The sequence below is a fragment of the Calonectris borealis genome, chromosome 20 (assembly GCF_964195595.1).
Source record: "Calonectris borealis chromosome 20, bCalBor7.hap1.2, whole genome shotgun sequence".
Lineage (NCBI taxonomy): Eukaryota > Metazoa > Chordata > Aves > Procellariiformes > Procellariidae > Calonectris > Calonectris borealis.
In genome coordinates, this window is record NC_134331.1 from 14,726,761 (window position 1) to 14,744,405 (window position 17,645).

General features: G+C 44.3%; 1 protein-coding gene across 6 annotated transcripts in view; it reads left to right on the forward strand.

The window, feature by feature from the left end:
- The first annotated feature begins 21 nt into the window (after window positions 1–21).
- GGA3 (golgi associated, gamma adaptin ear containing, ARF binding protein 3) overlaps window positions 22–17,645 on the forward strand; it is a 22,654-nt gene continuing 5,030 nt past the window's right edge. Inside the window, exons 1-16 of one of the 6 annotated variants that reach the window (XM_075170034.1) lie at window positions 22–100; window positions 5,372–5,456; window positions 6,197–6,272; window positions 6,807–6,905; window positions 7,723–7,846; window positions 8,814–8,917; window positions 9,436–9,516; window positions 10,699–10,836; window positions 11,854–11,935; window positions 12,428–12,544; window positions 13,488–13,757; window positions 14,410–14,477; window positions 14,880–15,202; window positions 15,712–15,977; window positions 16,163–16,332; window positions 16,932–17,042. In XM_075170034.1, coding sequence (XP_075026135.1) covers window positions 61–100; window positions 5,372–5,456; window positions 6,197–6,272; window positions 6,807–6,905; window positions 7,723–7,846; window positions 8,814–8,917; window positions 9,436–9,516; window positions 10,699–10,836; window positions 11,854–11,935; window positions 12,428–12,544; window positions 13,488–13,757; window positions 14,410–14,477; window positions 14,880–15,202; window positions 15,712–15,977; window positions 16,163–16,332; window positions 16,932–17,042 — 2,154 coding nt within the window. In that variant the 5' untranslated portion in view covers window positions 22–60. Of the gene's footprint in view, window positions 101–1,031; window positions 1,107–5,371; window positions 5,457–6,196; window positions 6,273–6,806; window positions 6,906–7,259; window positions 7,420–7,722; window positions 7,847–8,813; window positions 8,918–9,435; window positions 9,517–10,698; window positions 10,837–11,853; window positions 11,936–12,427; window positions 12,545–13,487; window positions 13,758–14,409; window positions 14,478–14,879; window positions 15,203–15,711; window positions 15,978–16,162; window positions 16,333–16,931; window positions 17,043–17,645 lie in introns of those variants that run through there. The other 5 variants (XM_075170038.1, XM_075170040.1, XM_075170036.1 and 2 more) reach the window with 5 other exon arrangements.

The following is a 17,645-nucleotide window of genomic DNA, read 5'->3' on the forward strand; positions in this document are numbered from 1 at the left end:
GCCCCGCCCCCCGCGCGGCTCTCGCGCGGCCGGGGCGGGGCCTTGGGCCGGGCCTGCAACATGGCGGAGGGGGAAGGGGAGAGCCTGGAGTCGTGGCTGAGTGAGTACCCCACGGGGCCCCCCCCCCCCGCCCCGCCCCTCCCCTCAGCCCCCCTCCCCTCAGCCTCCCTGGCCGGGGGCTCTCAGCCTCCCAGCCCCGCTCCCTTCGGCCGAGCCCCCCTCAGGCTCCCTCAGCCCCGGCCCCTCCACCCGGGCCCTTTCCATCGCCTCACGGCAGCCCTCCTCCCGGCCTTCCCCGCCGCCCCCTCAGCGGGGGCCCCTCAGCTGGCCGTGGCCGTAACCGTGGCCATGGCGGTGCCGTCCAGGGGAGGCTGAGACGGGTGTGAGCACCCTGGGGACGGCCCCCCGGAGCAGAGACCTCCGCCTGCCTGGCCTCCCCTCTTCCCGGTGGTCACTGCCACCGACGCGCCCGCTCGGGTGTCCAGCGCCCGCGGTGCGACAGCAGCAATGAAGGAGAGATGCAGAACTATGGTTTTAGGGGCACAACACCAGTTTGGGTCCGTTAATCAAGTTGCTTGTTGGGAGGTGTGAGGAATGGGCAAGTTTGTAGCTCACCTTGCTCAGCACCTGCAAAGCTATTGCTTTTTTTTGACCATAAAGGCTCACGGTATGTGTCTGTCTCTGCTGTTTCTTCTTCTGTCGCCTGGATTTTGGTTAGCTAAGTGTACAGCCTTAGTGCTGTTTGTGAGGTTGAGAATTGTAGGGATTTCCCAAATAAATTGTATTCGTGTGTTATACAACCATGATTTTCAAGCAGACAAATACTGCTTTATGCCTAGCTGCAGTTTCATGGTAGGAGTTATGGATGTCCATTCCATACAGACTGGAATATTTAAAAGTCCTTTGTCAAGATAAGGTATTTTTTATCACAGAATCTTAAAGGTTAGAGAGAGGGGGAAAAAAAACCCATGGCTTGTTCATCCACAGCCCTTGCTAAGTATCTCCTTGTTGTGTCTGTCCGTGCTGTGAGTCGGCTGGCTTTTGGGCTGTTGGCTGTACAGAACCTGACGCTGCGGGATCCCGACTCAGCACCAGTGGATCAGGAGGTGATTCTTGAATGAATCAGTCATAACAGTAATTGTTTTTCATGTATTCCACTCTCAGGGGCTCCTGCTGCTGTCCCTTGGAGGCTGTCCTGCACATCACTAGCTTGTTGCCTAGATTTTCTTCTTTTTTTAATAGTTACTTGTTTGATTACAGCAGTGAGTGAAGTTCCTAAGTAGTTGGGCACTAGGCAAACAGCAGAAGATGGTCATTACTCTATATACCTTAGAGTATAAAACCTGTTACCATTTTACAGTTACCCTTCCATAAACAAGATTTCTTGGTATTGTTAATAAAATTCAAGCACATACATGGTATCATCATCTGTTATAGGAGTTACTGGCTAAATTACATTTTCAGCTCTTACTTCTCATTTTAGATCAATCCCTTCTGTCTCCTTACCATTTTTGCTCCTCCTCTGAACTCCCACAGTTTGAAAATATCTTTTATTGTAAACAGTGAGACACATGAAAAAACACCCACACCCCTTCCTTTTAATCTTTCTCCGAGGAGAACTGACTCAACAAGTTCAGTTTGTATGTGACAATATCTCTGGTAGGAAGGATATTTTAGGTTGTTTAGCCTGGAAAGCTTCCTGACTCTTTGTTTTGTGGGGTTATTTTTTATTTGTGGAAGTTAGGAGAGAAGTTATCTCTTCTTGGCCAAGCAGTAGGATATTCTGCACCGGAGAACATATGCTGAAGGGTAGTGTTGCAAAGGCCTTACTCGCTGTAAGAAATATTGCAGTGCGCCTGATTGCAGAGGTGTTCACATTTTTCCAGGCTTGAGTGTTGCTCTCTCATTTAAGAGGATGCATTTATGCCTGGTCACTGCTACAGTGATTTGTGCTGGTGTGATTATATCGCTCCTCCCATTGTAGGGGAGCACGGAGCATTTAGTGTACGTAAATTACCAGAGGAGTCGTGCAGACCAGGAAGGCAGCGTACAAAGGCTGGTGCATCTGAGTGCTTTCACCGGGCCTCCTGAGGTTTCTTTTTCTTGTAACCATCACAAAGCTGTGCCGTGTCTAATGCTAACCTTGAGGGTGTGCACCTGCTGTGCCCTTACTAAAGGGAAGGGCCAGAATTGCTCAGCAGCACAGCCAACTTCCCAGTCACAGGAAGATGGAAAATTTCTTCTTGCCAGTGATTTTTTTTCTGTACCAGTGGTATGCAGCCTTCCACGCTGCCCTGTCTCTGTCATCAGGTGGAGTCATAGACCCATGAAGTAACATCATCCTCGTGTCCTAATATTGCAGCAAGATCTACACTTCAGCCAGTGATGATCTAGCATCTTCATGTCTCCTGCCTCATTTCAGGCAGCTGGGATGAGAGGAGATGATCCTTTCTGTTCTCTCCTTGCCGGCAGGCTCTTCTTCTGCGCTTAGATGAAATAGAAGAGGAGGTTAGAAAATAATGTCAGTTGTACAAACACAGCTGCATCCTTTGACTTTAGCCCTGCCTTTTCTACTGCATCCAAAAGGAAGCTTATTGTATCACACTCATGTCAGGCTTAGGCAATGTCCAGCTATGTAATAGATGCAGATGGACAAAGTATTATGATTGTCTTCATTTCTTTTTTCCTTGTATTGTCATGGGTCAGCATTCTCCTCCTCCTCCTGGGAATACAAACAGAATCTGACCTTTAGACTCGACTTGCTTGGGCTGGGGATTCCCAATTCATATGCTAAGCCTCACCTGGGGAAACCCTTTGTTGAGATGGCTTTTGTCTCATTTCGGTGGAGAAGTAAACCCAGGAAAATGTGAGCATTCATTTCCAGTCAATTAATGTTCTGTGGTTCTCTGTGTCCCAACAGAGAAAATAAGCACCTTTGTTTCATAGCTAATGATGCATCTGAATGTTGACTCATTAGTGTTTCAGGGTTTAGCAGAGCAACTGAGGGCTGAATGGCTCTGACGCTTAGGTCAGGTATGAAGCAACTTTATATGTCCTAAGCGCATGTCTGAAAGCTAAGGCAGACATGGTGGCAGGACCTGGGTAGTGCTGAGACTTTTGTTCCCAGGTTGCTAATTCAGATTCACTTCACTGCCAATGTGAAATGGGTTTTTCAGGATGGGACCTGGTAGACAAGTGTCTCTGAAAGCAAACTTTATAACCAGTACCAAATGGGCTTTTGTTGGCAGTTTCAACAGAGGAGCCAAGGATTTGGTATTCCAGAGCACCAAACTCTTCTTCCTCGAACAAATCCTTGCATATAAGGGTTGAAGTGTATTTATAAGGCAGTGCAGAGGAGCTCCCTGGCCACGTTTTAAGAGTTCTGCATAAATATAGAGGATTTTAGGTTATGCCTTCATAGATGTGATGCAGCTTCATGTAGGGATCTCCTGAAAAGGTTAAGCAAGGTAATTTAGCTCACCTGGGATGCTATGTTCATGTGGCTGTACTGAGATTGGTATCCAAATCAGTTTAGCTATCCATACACACCAGTGCGTTCTGTCATGCAAACACACCAATCTCCAGAGCCAGGGCAGGACTCCTGGTCAAGCTTATTAACTTTTATGAACTGGGCTTTCACATGGACATTTTATGAATGTTAGAAATAGTTATGTGGATCATAACTTCCCTTCAGTAATCTCCTTCTGACACTTTGCTATCTTTATGTGAGAGCTTTTGGTGCAAAAGCTTCGATGAATCTGAACCCAATCTGAAAGCATGAAATAATCCAGTGTTGTTCCAAGAAATCTTTGGGGATGTTCGGAACTGTTTAGCAGTTGTGGGTGTGGTAATAAGGTTTAAGTGGCACATACGTTTTGAACAGTTTCTTGGCTCTGCAGCAGCTGCATTTTAAACTAAGCCTCCCTTGAATCTCTTGAGTTTAAAAAAAAAGCTTGGTAGCTTAGCTAGTGCAACAAGATGTGATCCTACAGTTAGTCCTCCCTAGCTGCCACCTTTTGCTTATCTAGGGTCCCAAGAATGTCAGCAGCGGGCACAGAGATTCGCCTCTGCAGGTGCAATCCATGGAACAATTTACAAAATTGCTTTACAACTATCCTTTTGTGAGGAGGAAAATATGAGCAAACCTTCTAGGACTGCCACAGTAGGGGAGGACTAAGGTGCACTGTGAAAGTGAGGTTTCAGAGTACGTGTTTGACAGCTGTTTTTATCTGCCTGTGGAAAGATAAAAGGATGTGTTTTAATGATAATAAAAAATGACACTTTGTAATGTAGCATGTGTTTATTTTGTTATGCTTCCCTCTGTGATGAAAGTACAGGGATGTGTGCTGGTTTTTTTCCTGTCCTTCTTTCCCTGCTCTATACTATCTGGCTAAGCAATATTTTCTTTCTGTATCTATTTCCATTGTATTGAAATTTTGAGGAAGGATTCTTAAATGCCAGCCCTTAAATATATAGCTACAGTGTGTTGTTTTTTCCCTTATAAGAAAGAAAAATCATCATGTCCAGTCATCTTGGCTGGAAAATTAGGTTAAAGCAGGAATCTGGTCTACTGTAAATTCAGTGCTCCATCAGAATTAAGTAGAATACATGGAGAAGATGCATTCATAACAAAAAAAGATGCTGATAGCCTTACTATTCTTCAATCAGTACAGTAAGCGAGGTCCTGGTACCCGAGGGAGGATCCTTCAGGAGCCTGAAATAGTCCAGTCAGTAGAACATCGGTTTCTCATTTTGAGCATGTAGCATATATATAATTCCTGATCAGGTACGGGCTGTGGAGTTTATTACTTGCAAGAACAACTCAAAATATAATAATAAATTTCAGTTCATAATTCCCAGGAGAAGTGCTAATGATCTAACAAATCAGCTGGCACTCTAAAAACAAGTGTTAATGCTAAATGACTTATATTAAACATCTGATGTTCCAGCTCTTACTTCTACAAAACTCCCAGGGAATACAGAAATAATTTCCTATGTAGAAGTGTGAGGGTTTAGCCTTTAAGGAGTTTAATGTTATAGCCAAATAAAAAGAGATAGCATTTCAGGCAGAGGGAAACTGTGTGAGCTCAATTATTTTATCTTGTACTCTCATTTAGAGTATGGAAATAGCATGTTTCTAAGTACTTGAGATTTGGCACCTGTTTTTTTGGAAAGCAGTGATTCTTGCTGGATAGTTGAATGTCTCAACTTGGACACACCCTTTTCCCTGAACAGGCATACCATGTGTGAACTTCTTTCTCCTTTTTTATAGTTGGCAATGGATGTCAAATGCTTTTCTCTAGGAAGTGCGTGACATTTTATACTGTTTCTTTTGCTTGATTGGTAATATGTTCTCTTTCCCTTACCAAAGATAAAGCCACTAACCCATCCAATAGGCAAGAAGACTGGGAATACATCATCGGATTCTGTGACCAGATCAACAAAGAACTTGAAGGGTGGGTGTCCCAAACCGCTCTAGACTTAATAAATTAACATTCACAGTTTAAAATAGATAATTTCATCATCAAACTTTCATGTTTTCTTTTATATATACTGATATCACAAGGAAGATCTGGCTACAAAAGAAACAAGGTGCTATGAAGTGTGATTTCTCTTCTGTGAAAGGCAGCATGGCTTGTACACAGATTGAGCACTAGGAAAATGGGAATTCTGAATCTGCCTCTAATGTCAGCTTCTGCAGCTGCAGGGTTCTCATCTAGCCAAAATTATTCTGTTTGTCAGTCTGTAAAATGGGATTATAACTCTTAGTGCCTGGTGGGGCTTCACATCTTTAAAATCTTTACAACGCTTAACTGAGGAAACCTCCTGGCTCATAGCATTCCTGTGAGCTAAGGAAGAAGTGTTTTCTTCTGGAAAAAGGAAACTAATGCAAGAGAAATGATTTCCTGGGATGGAGACTGTACTGGGAGTTGTTTGGCCACTCCCAAGGAGGAATCTGGAATTGCTGTCTTAGACTACCAGCCCTCGCTTCCTTTCATCCGTGCAAACACCTAGGCTTACAAAGAACATTTCTTGTTAGCCTTTGTACACTGATGGAAAGATAAAAAGCACTAAATGGCATTTCCTTTTAATTGTATGAAAGACATCTCGTTTAAACAGCAGAATTTGTGAAAGTGTGAAAATCCTTCAGCGTATTCACCTGCTTTGTTTGTAATGGGGATCTGCTTTGTTTCAGGCCACAGATAGCTGTGAGACTCCTGGCTCATAAAATCCAGTCGCCACAGGAATGGGAGGCAGTCCAAGCCTTGACAGTAGGTAGTCCTTACCCCTCCTCTTTAATCCGGTTATATATCATTTTACGTCATCTGTGCAGAGTATAAGGGGGGCACAGTGTGTGTCAGTGGGGTTAGCTGGGGCTAGTTCTGGGGTTGAATGCCCTGATTCCCTTCTGCTGGGAGGGAGTGGACAGTGAGAGGGAGCACAGTTACGTAACTGAAGTGTCCAGATTGCTCATTAGCAATAGAGCAGTCAGAAATAACTCTGGTTTAGTTTCAGCTGCTTTCGTTTGTTATCTTCAAGTAAGATTTGTGTTCATTGTTATGAGACCTAATGGTGAGATAACTTAGACCCATGTATACATGGCTGAGACCCATGTATAGATGGGAGACCGGCCTGTCTTGATGTGTCATCCCTAAAGATCGGAGATTCATGCCTGTATCGCAGAGCAGGAATACGTGTCTCACTGACATGGGTCCTTCAGTTCCCCTATAAGCAGAACACAGCTACGCTGTTATTGTAGGGTTTTGGTGTTCATTTCAGACCCTGTTTTTGTTACTTGAATGCAGGTGCTGGAAGCTTGTATGAAGAATTGTGGGAGAAGATTTCATAATGAAGTAGGGAAGTTTCGCTTTCTAAATGAGTTAATAAAAGTTGTGTCTCCAAAGGTTAGTCCCTGAGCCTTATGGCTGTATTTACTTTTTGTTTGGCCTCCGTAAGCTACATGCAACATCCAAAATGTTTGCAGTGCTCTGTCTGGCTCATTGCATTTATTAGCCTATATTCAAGAGCATTTGTTAGCTGAGTGTGGTTTGTTTTGGTTTGGTTTTTTTTACACTCTGCTTACTATTTTTCTCAGTAAGTTGTACTTATTTACCATCAGTACAGTCTTTGTACTGTTCTAATTCTTCATGTAACTCAAGGGCTTCTAAAGCTTGGGCTGTGTTTTTTTAAAAAGCAAAGAAAACTCCAGCATCAGTGGAAGAGAGGTGTCATGCAGAGGTTAAAATAAGAGACTTGGCAACACATCATAGAGTTCTAGTCCTCACTCTGCTGCTGACTTGCTGTGTAAAGAGCCTGGCTAAGTCCCTCAACATTCATGATCAGTTTAACGTGGCAAAAAATGGACAGAGGCACCCCACGGCATAATTGACGCAGCAAAGAATTTCCAGATTCTTTCCTGTAAGACAGGGGAGGGGGTGGTTATCTGTATTGTTGTAATTTTTAAATAGCAAAATCCTGAAACCGACAGAATAGCTGCTTTTCATTTTGCTGAAGATAATCACAAAGCTTCTCTTCACTGTTATTTCAAATATATTAGAGGAGCATTTTTTCCTCCTAATATAAGATGTATCTTAGATCATCTTGGAACTTGGATTATACACCTTTTAATGTATATCACTGAACTTCCATTCTCTGGGTTTGGGCTTTATTTTTAAAAAGAAAGGAAGAATGTGGAGAATTTACATCTCTTTCCGCTCTTAGTACCTAGGAGACAGAGTCTCGGAGAAGGTGAAGACTAAAGTCATTGAATTGCTGTATAGCTGGACAGTGGCATTGCCAGAAGAATCCAAAATCAAGGATGCCTACTACATGCTGAAGCGACAAGGTAGGAAGCTAGCTGCTCATTCCTGCATTCTCTCCAGCCTGTGCTTTAAGCAGGAGTGTCACAAAACATACAGCTCCTTACAGGGGTCAAGGCAAGCTCTGAGGAGAGACAGAGCAAGGGAGAAGTTCCCTGAAAAACTTCTCGTTATATTTAAATGCCTTGGGCTGGGTTGGATTGGCTTTTTTAACTAGGTTAGTTAAACACCTTGCAAACACTTTTGTTTTGGTTTGCAGGGCCTTTTTTGATTTTTTCTGGAACTACTTATTAAATGATTTGAACAAGTCTAATTTAAAGTGAAATAAAAGCCTCCATGTAGCCTTTTGTGTTCTTTTAACTAGATCACTTTACAATTGTACCTTTAGTTCAACTGATATAAATTTCTTGTGAAGGCACAGTGAAAAAAGCTCAGCTGAGAAGCATGCGGCTTCAATGCAAGAAAAATTGGTTCCAGGAAAGTTCATGAGGTAGAGCACAAATCTAAGGATTTGACAATGGAACAAGCAGGGAGCTTAGCTCTTTCCCCACTCGTGGTTAGGAGTCTGCTTATCACTCCATTTTGCATTGCTGTCTGCTTTCCTGCTCAGCTCATTTATACAAACAAATGTCATGCCCTTGAGTTTGCACAAAGCTGGGTTGTCTGGGACTTCTCTTAGTGGTTCAACAGCTAAAGTGAAAGGGGGAAAGACAAATAGTGGAGAGCTATTGATTATACTGAGTTATTAAAGGAGCAATATGGACATGGCAACACATTTTCTGGGGTTTTGGCCTTTATCAAAGAAAACTTTCTTTGTTTTTCCAGTTAGCATGCTCAGTGATTTTGATCCTATATTGTTCATTAGAACAGCGTGCTAGTATCAATGGACAGATGGGCTGCGTGTTCACTTTGATAGCAGCCTGCAAATAACTGGATGCACTGCCTGGTGTGACTGCATGTGCAAACTCACGTGGGTTCCCTTTCTGCTTTCAGGGATTGTTATGTTTGATCCTGTGATTCCTGCAGACAGAACCCTGATTCCTTCTCCACCGCCTCGTCCCAAAAACCCTGTGTTTGATGATGAGGAGAAATCCAAGGTACAATGAAGACTTGTGTTGTAATCACTAATGAAAAGTGATTACTCAATGGACATTTAGAATAAGGAAGTAAAGTATATTAATTCAGCTTTTATTTTTGGGGTGGTGGTGTGTGCTTTCACAGAACTCATTGCTTTGTCCACCTGCCTAACCTGAAGTTCCAGTTAAGGCCTTGTCTGTGTTACCATTATGCCATCCTGCTGTAGTACTAGAAGGCAGAGAACGTTTCACACACAGGACCAAAAATGAAGTATGGGGGGAATAATTATCAAGTGTCAGAAGTCTCTGAGATTTCACAGTTTATGTCCTGTGTAGAAGCAAGAATGCAGCAACTCACATAAAATAATAAACGATAAATGACTCCTGCTGAAGTCACTGTAACTATGAAAGCAATGTAAGCTTTGTAATAGTGGGCTGTATCTTTTTTCCCCTAAATTGTTCACTTAGATTCCTTTCGCTGCTTCCGTTTGCCAAAGGGTCTTTATTTGTTTCCTGAATAACCTCCTCTTGTCTTACAGCTTCTAGCCAAACTGCTGAAAAGCAAAAACCCAGATGATTTACAAGAGGCCAACAAGCTTATAAAATCCATGGTAAAGGAGGTAAGAAATTCCTGTAGGATTGGTCCCAGTCAGCAATCTGCTTTCCAGGTTTTAAGCAATTTGACTTCAAAATGGTGGAGAGCTTTAGGATCATGTGAATGGCAGAACCTGGGTTTTTCAAGCTCCGGGAGTATTGCGTTAGTACATTCCTTACTTAAGTTGTGGGGACTGAATGAGACTGACCATCGGCGACATCCAGCCTTTTATTATTTTTTAAAACCTCTAACAGTGCTAACTTGCATCTAGTCCCCGTGGTTACCGGCATAAAGGGGGTGCCATCTGATGACTTAGTAAGGCTCTGTGTGATATGAATGCATTGTAATTTTGACTCTAGCTCGCAACTGGGAGATGTTTGTATCACAAAAACGTCTACAGTTGGTGTCTCTGGTGCAGGACAGGGCAAGAAGGGGCAAGGATTGAATGCTCCTTGTTGTAATTAACTATGTTCTCATCACTCAAGATGGTATTTCACGTCAGGGTTTGGTGGGAGCATTGCAGTACCACCCCTGGATACTGAGGACCAAGTCATTGGACTGGGTCTTCTCATAAGCAGTCTTCATGGAAACACCTTCCTGTTTGTAGAGCTGTGATGCATCCACCCATGGCAGTTATTAGAAACTCCGGAGTCCAGGAAATGACTCACTGTGATTCTGGCAAAAAAAAGAGGATAGCTTCTAGACTGAAGAGGATGTATAGGTTACTGAAATGTTTCCATTCAAGCTTCTCTTGTCCCCAGGGCAGACTCTCCTACATCTTTAGTTGGAATCTCAAATCAGAGATGGGTGGACATTTTCTACCAGAGAGTGCTTGTTGTTCTTAGTAAATGTTTTTCTTCAAACACATCTTTTTCGTAAAATGGCATCAAGTGACCAAAAAAAAAAACCTTCTGAAAAGGCTAGAAAGGAACTTTTGGGAACTTTTCTGGTTTTAGTGGTATAATTATACATTGAAGTTTATTTGATGAGACTTTTTGGAAATACGGGGTTTTCTTATCATTTCACAATGGTGGTGAAAAGATAATAAAATAAGCAAAGCTTCACATGAATGGAAAGTTGTTCTTTTTTTTCTAACTTAACCATAAATAGACATTACTTGACATGATTTACAGATAATACCTGCTGTTGTGATACTGTGGACCTTTACAGGGAAACTCATTTTTTGTCTGTATTTTATACCCTGGAGGATGAGGCTCGGATTCAAAAAGTGACAAAACGCATGCACACGCTGGAGGAAGTAAATAACAACGTGAAGCTGCTGAATGAGATGTTAGTTCATTACAGCAAAGAGGACTCATCAGAGGCTGATAGAGAACTCATGAAGGTGGGTCTCAGCTGCTCCTTCTTCCCAGAAATCCTGGAGTCAGTCCTTTCTTCTTACAGACTTGAGTTTTGCAGAGAATTACACACAGTGCAATAAAATGGAGAGCAATGGCGGGAAACAAGAGCAGTTGTTGGAAACAGCAGGAAAGAAAATAACCATGTGTTTAACAACTTTCATCAAAGGACTCAGTGGGTAATAGCTTGGTTTTGCATACACTTGAAGTGAGGTACAGATGTCCTCCAAAGATGCAGCGTGGCAGAATCAAGAAGCTGCAATTCTGTAATTCATGCTTCTATTAGGACACCCTGATTGCAGATAATAACTGTCCCTCACAGCACTGTGGATGGATAAACTAAAGGCTGAATGGGGCAGAAAATATGTCCTCCCCTTCAAAGGAAGCATTTTAGCTAGTGTTATAAGGTTGGGAGAACATCAAGAAGGTAAAAATCAAAACAGCCACCAGGGGTGGTTGGGGAGGCCCAGGGCCTTGAAGAGTTGCACCTTATCTAATTTAAAAAGTTAAAACGACTCATTTTTAACAACAACCTCCTGAAACGATGGTAAGAAGCTTAAGAAACTGGTTTGTTTCTGTGAAACATTTCCTTGCCATCTTTCTTCTGTGTGGTTGCAGACTCCCTAGTGGTTGCAGCATAATTGTTGAAGCACAATTCTGCTCTTCCTCACGCCTTTAGGGACTGCTGTAATACAAGGAACGATCATCTCTTTTGGACTAGAGCTGGCCATAGGTGCTGATGTGAGGGAGGACTGAGAGATGTTGTGTTGAAAATGCAGGTTGTGTTTAGACTCCCAGGCTAATGTAATGCTTCACAGCTTTGTTAATGGGGCAGGGACAGGGGATCTTGGTTGTCCAGCCACACTGGCACGTTCAGCACAGGGAGAATGGTTTCTCTATTCTAGGCTTTCCAGTGCATGCCTGGGCAGTCATTCTGTGCTGACTGGTATTGCTGACAGTGGCTCCTGGCTGATGAAACCCTTTGTCCTAATCTGTCTTCCTAGGAGCTCTATGAAAGGTGTGAAACCAAAAGACGGACATTATTCAAGCTAGCCAGTGAGACAGAGGACAATGACAGCAGTTTGGGTAAACAAAACTGCACTTCTCCTTTTTTAATTGCTTTTGTGACCTATGACTGTGCAACGGTTCAGCAAGGGAATGACTGCTGTAAAGACACCTCTTCATTGTGAATGCACTTTGCTTTGAGCAAGCAGATAAAAGACAAGATCCTTGCCTCTTTGTGCTTACCATTTAAATTCAGGCAAGGACTTGACAGTAGAGTTGGTGGTTAGGGAGGCTGGGGGCGATAATGAGGGACAGCTGCTGCTTTGGAAGGGGAAGGAAGTTGGTGGGGAACAAAGCCTTGGACTCATTTTTTCATTGTTACTCTAAAGTGCATGGACCTAGAAAGGTCAGGGTATTGCTTAGAGAAGCATGGCAAAGAGAGTAATGGAGCTCATAGCCACATAATTATGTTTTTTCTTGCTGATTATTTAGTTGATAACTGAGTACTCTCAGCATTAGTGGGAGCAGAGTTACTAAAGTCGTGGAGGTCGTTTTTGTCTCTTTTGCATATAGGGGATATTCTGCAGGCCAGTGACAATTTATCCCGTGTGATAAATTCCTATAAAAAAATAATAGAGGGGCAAGTGATCAATGGTGAAGTGGATCTCCCTGTGATGTCTGTAGTGGAAGGTGAGTTCCTGGGAAATCAACTGTTTAATTTTGAATCCTACAATTCTAAGTCTTTTGGATGGGGTTTCCTATTAATTGTGGTGAAGTAGGCTATTGGTGGTTCTTGTGGCCAACAGTTTGTGAATCAGAGGGGGACAAGACACGTCCTAAGCCGTGGATAGACAATTCTGAGCAACAGTACTGCAGCTTTGCATTTTCTATTGCTTGTTCCATGTTACTGAAACCTTTAGTAACATCAGTAGCAAATCTGCATCTGAGCAGTTTGTGTGGCTGGAAGTTCTCATACGCTTTCCTCTCCACATTTGTCCTGTTTCTTAATGGTGACATGTAAGAAGAGGATGATTTTATCAAAAGGAAAATAACAGGAGAGAGGGAGCTAGGCCAGGGGTCCTGGCTTTGCCAGCAATTCCATTTGTGAATTTAGGCCAGTTGCCCACTTTACACTTCACTTTCACCATTGAAAGCTCTGGACATGTGTGTGGCAGAATTACCATTTGGGAGTCACTTACACATTTCTGCATGGAGAGCAGCAGAGGAATGCATCATGTTGCCTGACAGCATCTTATTGGTACAAGACTGTCCTAAATATGAAAGGAATTCTAGATCCAGACAGTATGAATTTTCCTCAGCTCTCTAGCTCGCTGGTAGCCTTTGTTGATTGTAATTCTGTAGGATCTCCCAAAGCCTCATCTGAGCTCAAAAGATTTTGAAAAGACTACGAATTATGCCACAAGAAGCACTGGGGAAGGAGCAGTGGTTGGAGCAGATGTTGCTTTTTAGATAGAAATTTCCTAAGTATCTGGGTTATAAAGAGCCATAAGCCATGATTAAATGAGGATCTGTGTTATCTAAACCATCTCTCTGATAATTTCTTCTGTACATTGGGTTTGCTCTGAGCCTTTTGCCTTCTTTCCTAGTAGTGCTCTTCTCCTGTTCGCTGCAGGGAGTAACTCCACAAGTAATCTCAACACCCTCATTGACCTTGCTGGACTGGATGTCACCAGCACCCCGTCACCTCCAATGCCACCCACCACCCTGACGCCAGCCCCCACAGTAGCCCCAGCCCCAGCAGAAATCCCCATTCTCCCGCCTCCTCCCCAGACGTTCACACAGTTGCGGAGCAGTTCCTCTAGCCAAGTGGAAGCCGCACCCACTCAGCAGAGCAGCATGGCCAGCTCTCTTTCCTTGCTGGATGAGGAGCTTCTGTGCTTAGGTAAGACACTGAGGGGCTCAGAAAAGAGCTACTCAATTCATGCCTAAAAAAGACTGCTTTCTTCCTTCAGCATATGTGTGAGGGCTGGCTGCGCATGTGGCATGCCTAAAAGGAGCATGAGATGCCTTTGCTTTCTAGAGAAGTCCAGGGGACGCTCCCTTGCATAATCCTGAATAGAAGACCCGGTCAGTGGGTCAGTATTAAAAACTGATCTTCCCAGAGTAGGCTGCAAGTGAAATAACAGTTGAGTGTAATTGCAGTCTGATCTCTGTAGGTGCTTGGACATGCAGGCTGCAGTTTGGTACAGATTTCACCCCTGACTTTGCGGCTGTGCTAAAGAGCAAGGTGCCTTAGAGGGGTTGCGTATAGAAGCTTGCAGAATGCCTGCCTGTGGAGCCCAGGTACGAACAGTGGAAGACACTGCAAATCAGGAAGGGTTAGAAGAGCTGTGTGCAAGGGGTGACTGTCAGCTACTTGTGCTGTCAGTCTCTCTTCCTCATCATAGACTTGCAGCCCATTTCAGTCTTTCATCAGGTTCTTGGGCTCTGGCAGAGCTGGATCAAGTAGTTTGATGGTACTGAAACAACTGCCACGGGGGTGACACCTAACTCATTTTCTCCTCCAGTCACCTACTTGTTATTTTTTCTTTCAGGCCTGAATGACCCAGCCCCTACAACAATGAAGGACACATCAGAAAACAACCAGTGGAGCATGTTTGAGGTACAAAGGAGGGTCTCAGGGGAAGGGAGGGAGGGGCTGTCATTGTGAGAGATCTTGGGACACACTCTGTCACCTTGGAGAAATGTGTGATCACACATTTAGGCAGAGGGGCTGCCGTTCCGCAGGGGAAGTCTGGCTTAGCCCTAAGATCTGGGATAGCTGCATCTGAACAGAGTAGACATCCTTGAACCTGGCTTTCTCAGTTTCCCATCTGTCCCCCATGATATTAGCACTTCCTTTGCTTAAATTACAGATCAGATGTAGTCCTGACATAGGCCACAGACTTTGCTGCTTGCCACCCAGCACCTGTTTTTGCGGTAAATCTATCTCCCTCTGTAACAGTGCCATCTCTACAACGTGGGGTAGCAATGAGTTAGAGCATCTACTTGTCCTCTCTTTCAGAATGACCAGTTGGACCTGGATTTCTTTAATCCGAAGATGGTGACTGTTGCTTGCAACCCTACTTGCAACCCTCTTCTCCATCACACACCACAGACCACGTGTGGAACGTCAGTGACTCTGGCTTCTGCTTTCACAGCCTCTCAGACTGCTCCCAGCATCCCAGCACCAAACTCAGCACCATTTGTATTCTCTGCTGTACCGGCTGCCCCTGCAGGGCCTCCTAAGACTATTCCAGCTGCTCCTGGGTACTTCAGCTCCTCTGTGGGGAGCAACATGTCACATAAGATGGATGCATTGGGACAACTCCTTGAAGAAGCTAAAGGGTAACCAAAAGTCCTGGACTTTGCTTTGTCTCTACAGTTAGAAAGCCAAGCTTGCTGCAGCATCAGGTTCAGAGGCAGACTTTCAACTCTCTGGTTTGGTAGAAATGTGTGATTGGGATTTTTCTTCTCAGAGGGTTTCAGTGTACAAACTAATACGAGGGTCCCACCTCTGGAAGGGAAAGGCAGGCACTACTAGGTAGAGCACAACAGCTGTACTGTTGCCTGATAGAAGTGTGTGGTGTAAAGTTGAACAGGCTGCTCAGGTACAGAGGCCTTTGCCCATCTTAGCCTTGCCACCTTTGCCAAGGGGGGACTTAGAGAAGTGACGCCTAACCCTACCACCACCACTTCCCTTGTAGCTCTCTTTCTTATGTGAGACCATAATGAGTCACAGACTCCAATCTGGCTCCGGGCCACTGCTTTGTCCTCGTGATCTGCTGTTATCTCTGGGTTTGTGGCCTGCTTCACTTTCAGCTCAATTTCCCATGTTTTTTCTGTCTCTCTTCCAGGACTGCCACCCAAGGCATGGCGACACCCTCGGTGTTCCCTGGGGTTACTTTGCCAACCACTGTCACCTCTGCCCCATTAATAGCACCTGCAGGGCTGCCAGCCACTGCCCCTAGAGCACCTCCAGTTCCTTTCCCAAGCAGCTGCACTGCTGGCTCAGGAAGTCCTCTTTTGCAGCCAGTGTCATTCCAGCAGCAAGGCAGCCCCATGAAAGCCCCTGAAATTTCTTTGGCCAATGTCCATGTTCCCTTGGAATCCATTAAACCCAGTAAGTATCTCAGGTTTTTCACCTTTCTCAGAACATTTTTTAAAAGCAAAGCTTCTTGACAAAGCTTACGAAGTAGAGCGAAGGGATGAGTTGTCCCAGCCAAACAGTCAGATTGCCTAATGCTGCTATAGATCGTCTTCTGCAGCATAAACCTGCATTCCTCTCCCCTTCTCTCTCTGCGGTAGGCAGTGCCCTCCCGGTGACAGCCTATGATAAGAATGGCTTCCGGATCCTCTTGCACTTTGCCAGGGAGTGCCCGCCGGGAAGGTCGGATGTGCTAGTCATGGTGGTCTCAATGCTGAACACGGCACCGCTTCCTGTGAAGAACATTGTACTGCAGGCTGCTGTGCCGAAGGTGCGTGGCTCAGACCCATGGCGACATGAAACTCTGCATTTGGGAAGGCCTGGGTATGATCCCGGGGACTTGGGACAGCCTGGTTCTACTTTTCTATAGGCTGTGCTCTGCCTGTTTTCAAAACATAAAGATGGTTGTCAGAGGCAGAAAACACTGAATAGGATAAGTCAAGAACTGCAGGTAGTGTTCTATTTTAACAGACATCTTAAATCTGACAATATGTTCCATTCTAGTCTTGCTGCACCTAGATAATTTTGGATGGCCAGCTTTGTGTTTTCAAAACTGGCCCAATCTCGGCTATGCTCTGCCCACCATCGTGAAGGTGTTTGCATTAAAACCTCTGACAGAAGATAACTCTGATAGGAAGGTGCTGTTGGTGTTCACCTGACCCATGCTTTTAGTCTGGACTGACTTGTCAGTCTACCTGTTCCTATCATGTTGTGCAAGCAGGGCTGGCTCTTGTTTCCTCATCCTCGCATGTGGATTGATTCTCTTTAGTTTGGATGTGTGCTGTTATCTCCCCAGCCTGTGCATGCATCTTTCATTGTCCCCAAGGTAGGAGATAATCCCTGAGGTTCCGCTTTCTTTTTCATTTGCAGTCCATGAAAGTGAAGTTACAGCCACCCTCTGGAACAGAGCTGTCTCCATTCAGTCCTATCCAGCCGCCTGCTGCCATCACCCAAGTCATGCTTCTGGCAAATCCTACGAAGGTGAGAGGGGCAGTGGGATTTATCCTGTTGTTGTCAGACAAATTTGATGTAAGCCGAATTCTACAGGGGGTTGGACCAAACATTTGAGCAGGTACAGCTGTTTGTTCCTAACTTGCCCTCCAGAGATGGTCACTGCATAATGTTGGTGTTTCATTTCAGGGCTAGAGGGAGGCTGTACATAGTCTCTTCCTTAACAGACTTTGTCAGCAAGGAAAGGTATGAGAAGGACCTGTACATTTCTCCCAGCAAAAGGGCAACAGTCATATAAGGCTCAGCATTAAAGGGTAGCAATCAGAGCTGTATCAGGAGCTTGTCTGATTCCCTTATGCACTGGAAGTGCCTGGCTTTAATGATAATTAGACTGATGTCAAATTAGCTGGTGCTGTAGAAATACTTTTGCTGTGTTGAGGCTATAGCCTGACAGACGTGAACCAACAGACAAATGTCAGATCATGTCTGTTCCATTATTCTTTGAGGATGTACCTGTGGCCAGTGAAACAACGTGGTTAACACTTTCTTTTCTGAGTAGCTGTTTTTCCTTGCTGTTGTTACTCATTGAAATAGCCTGCTCCATAAAGCTCAAAGCTGTGTGCTGAAGTAGTT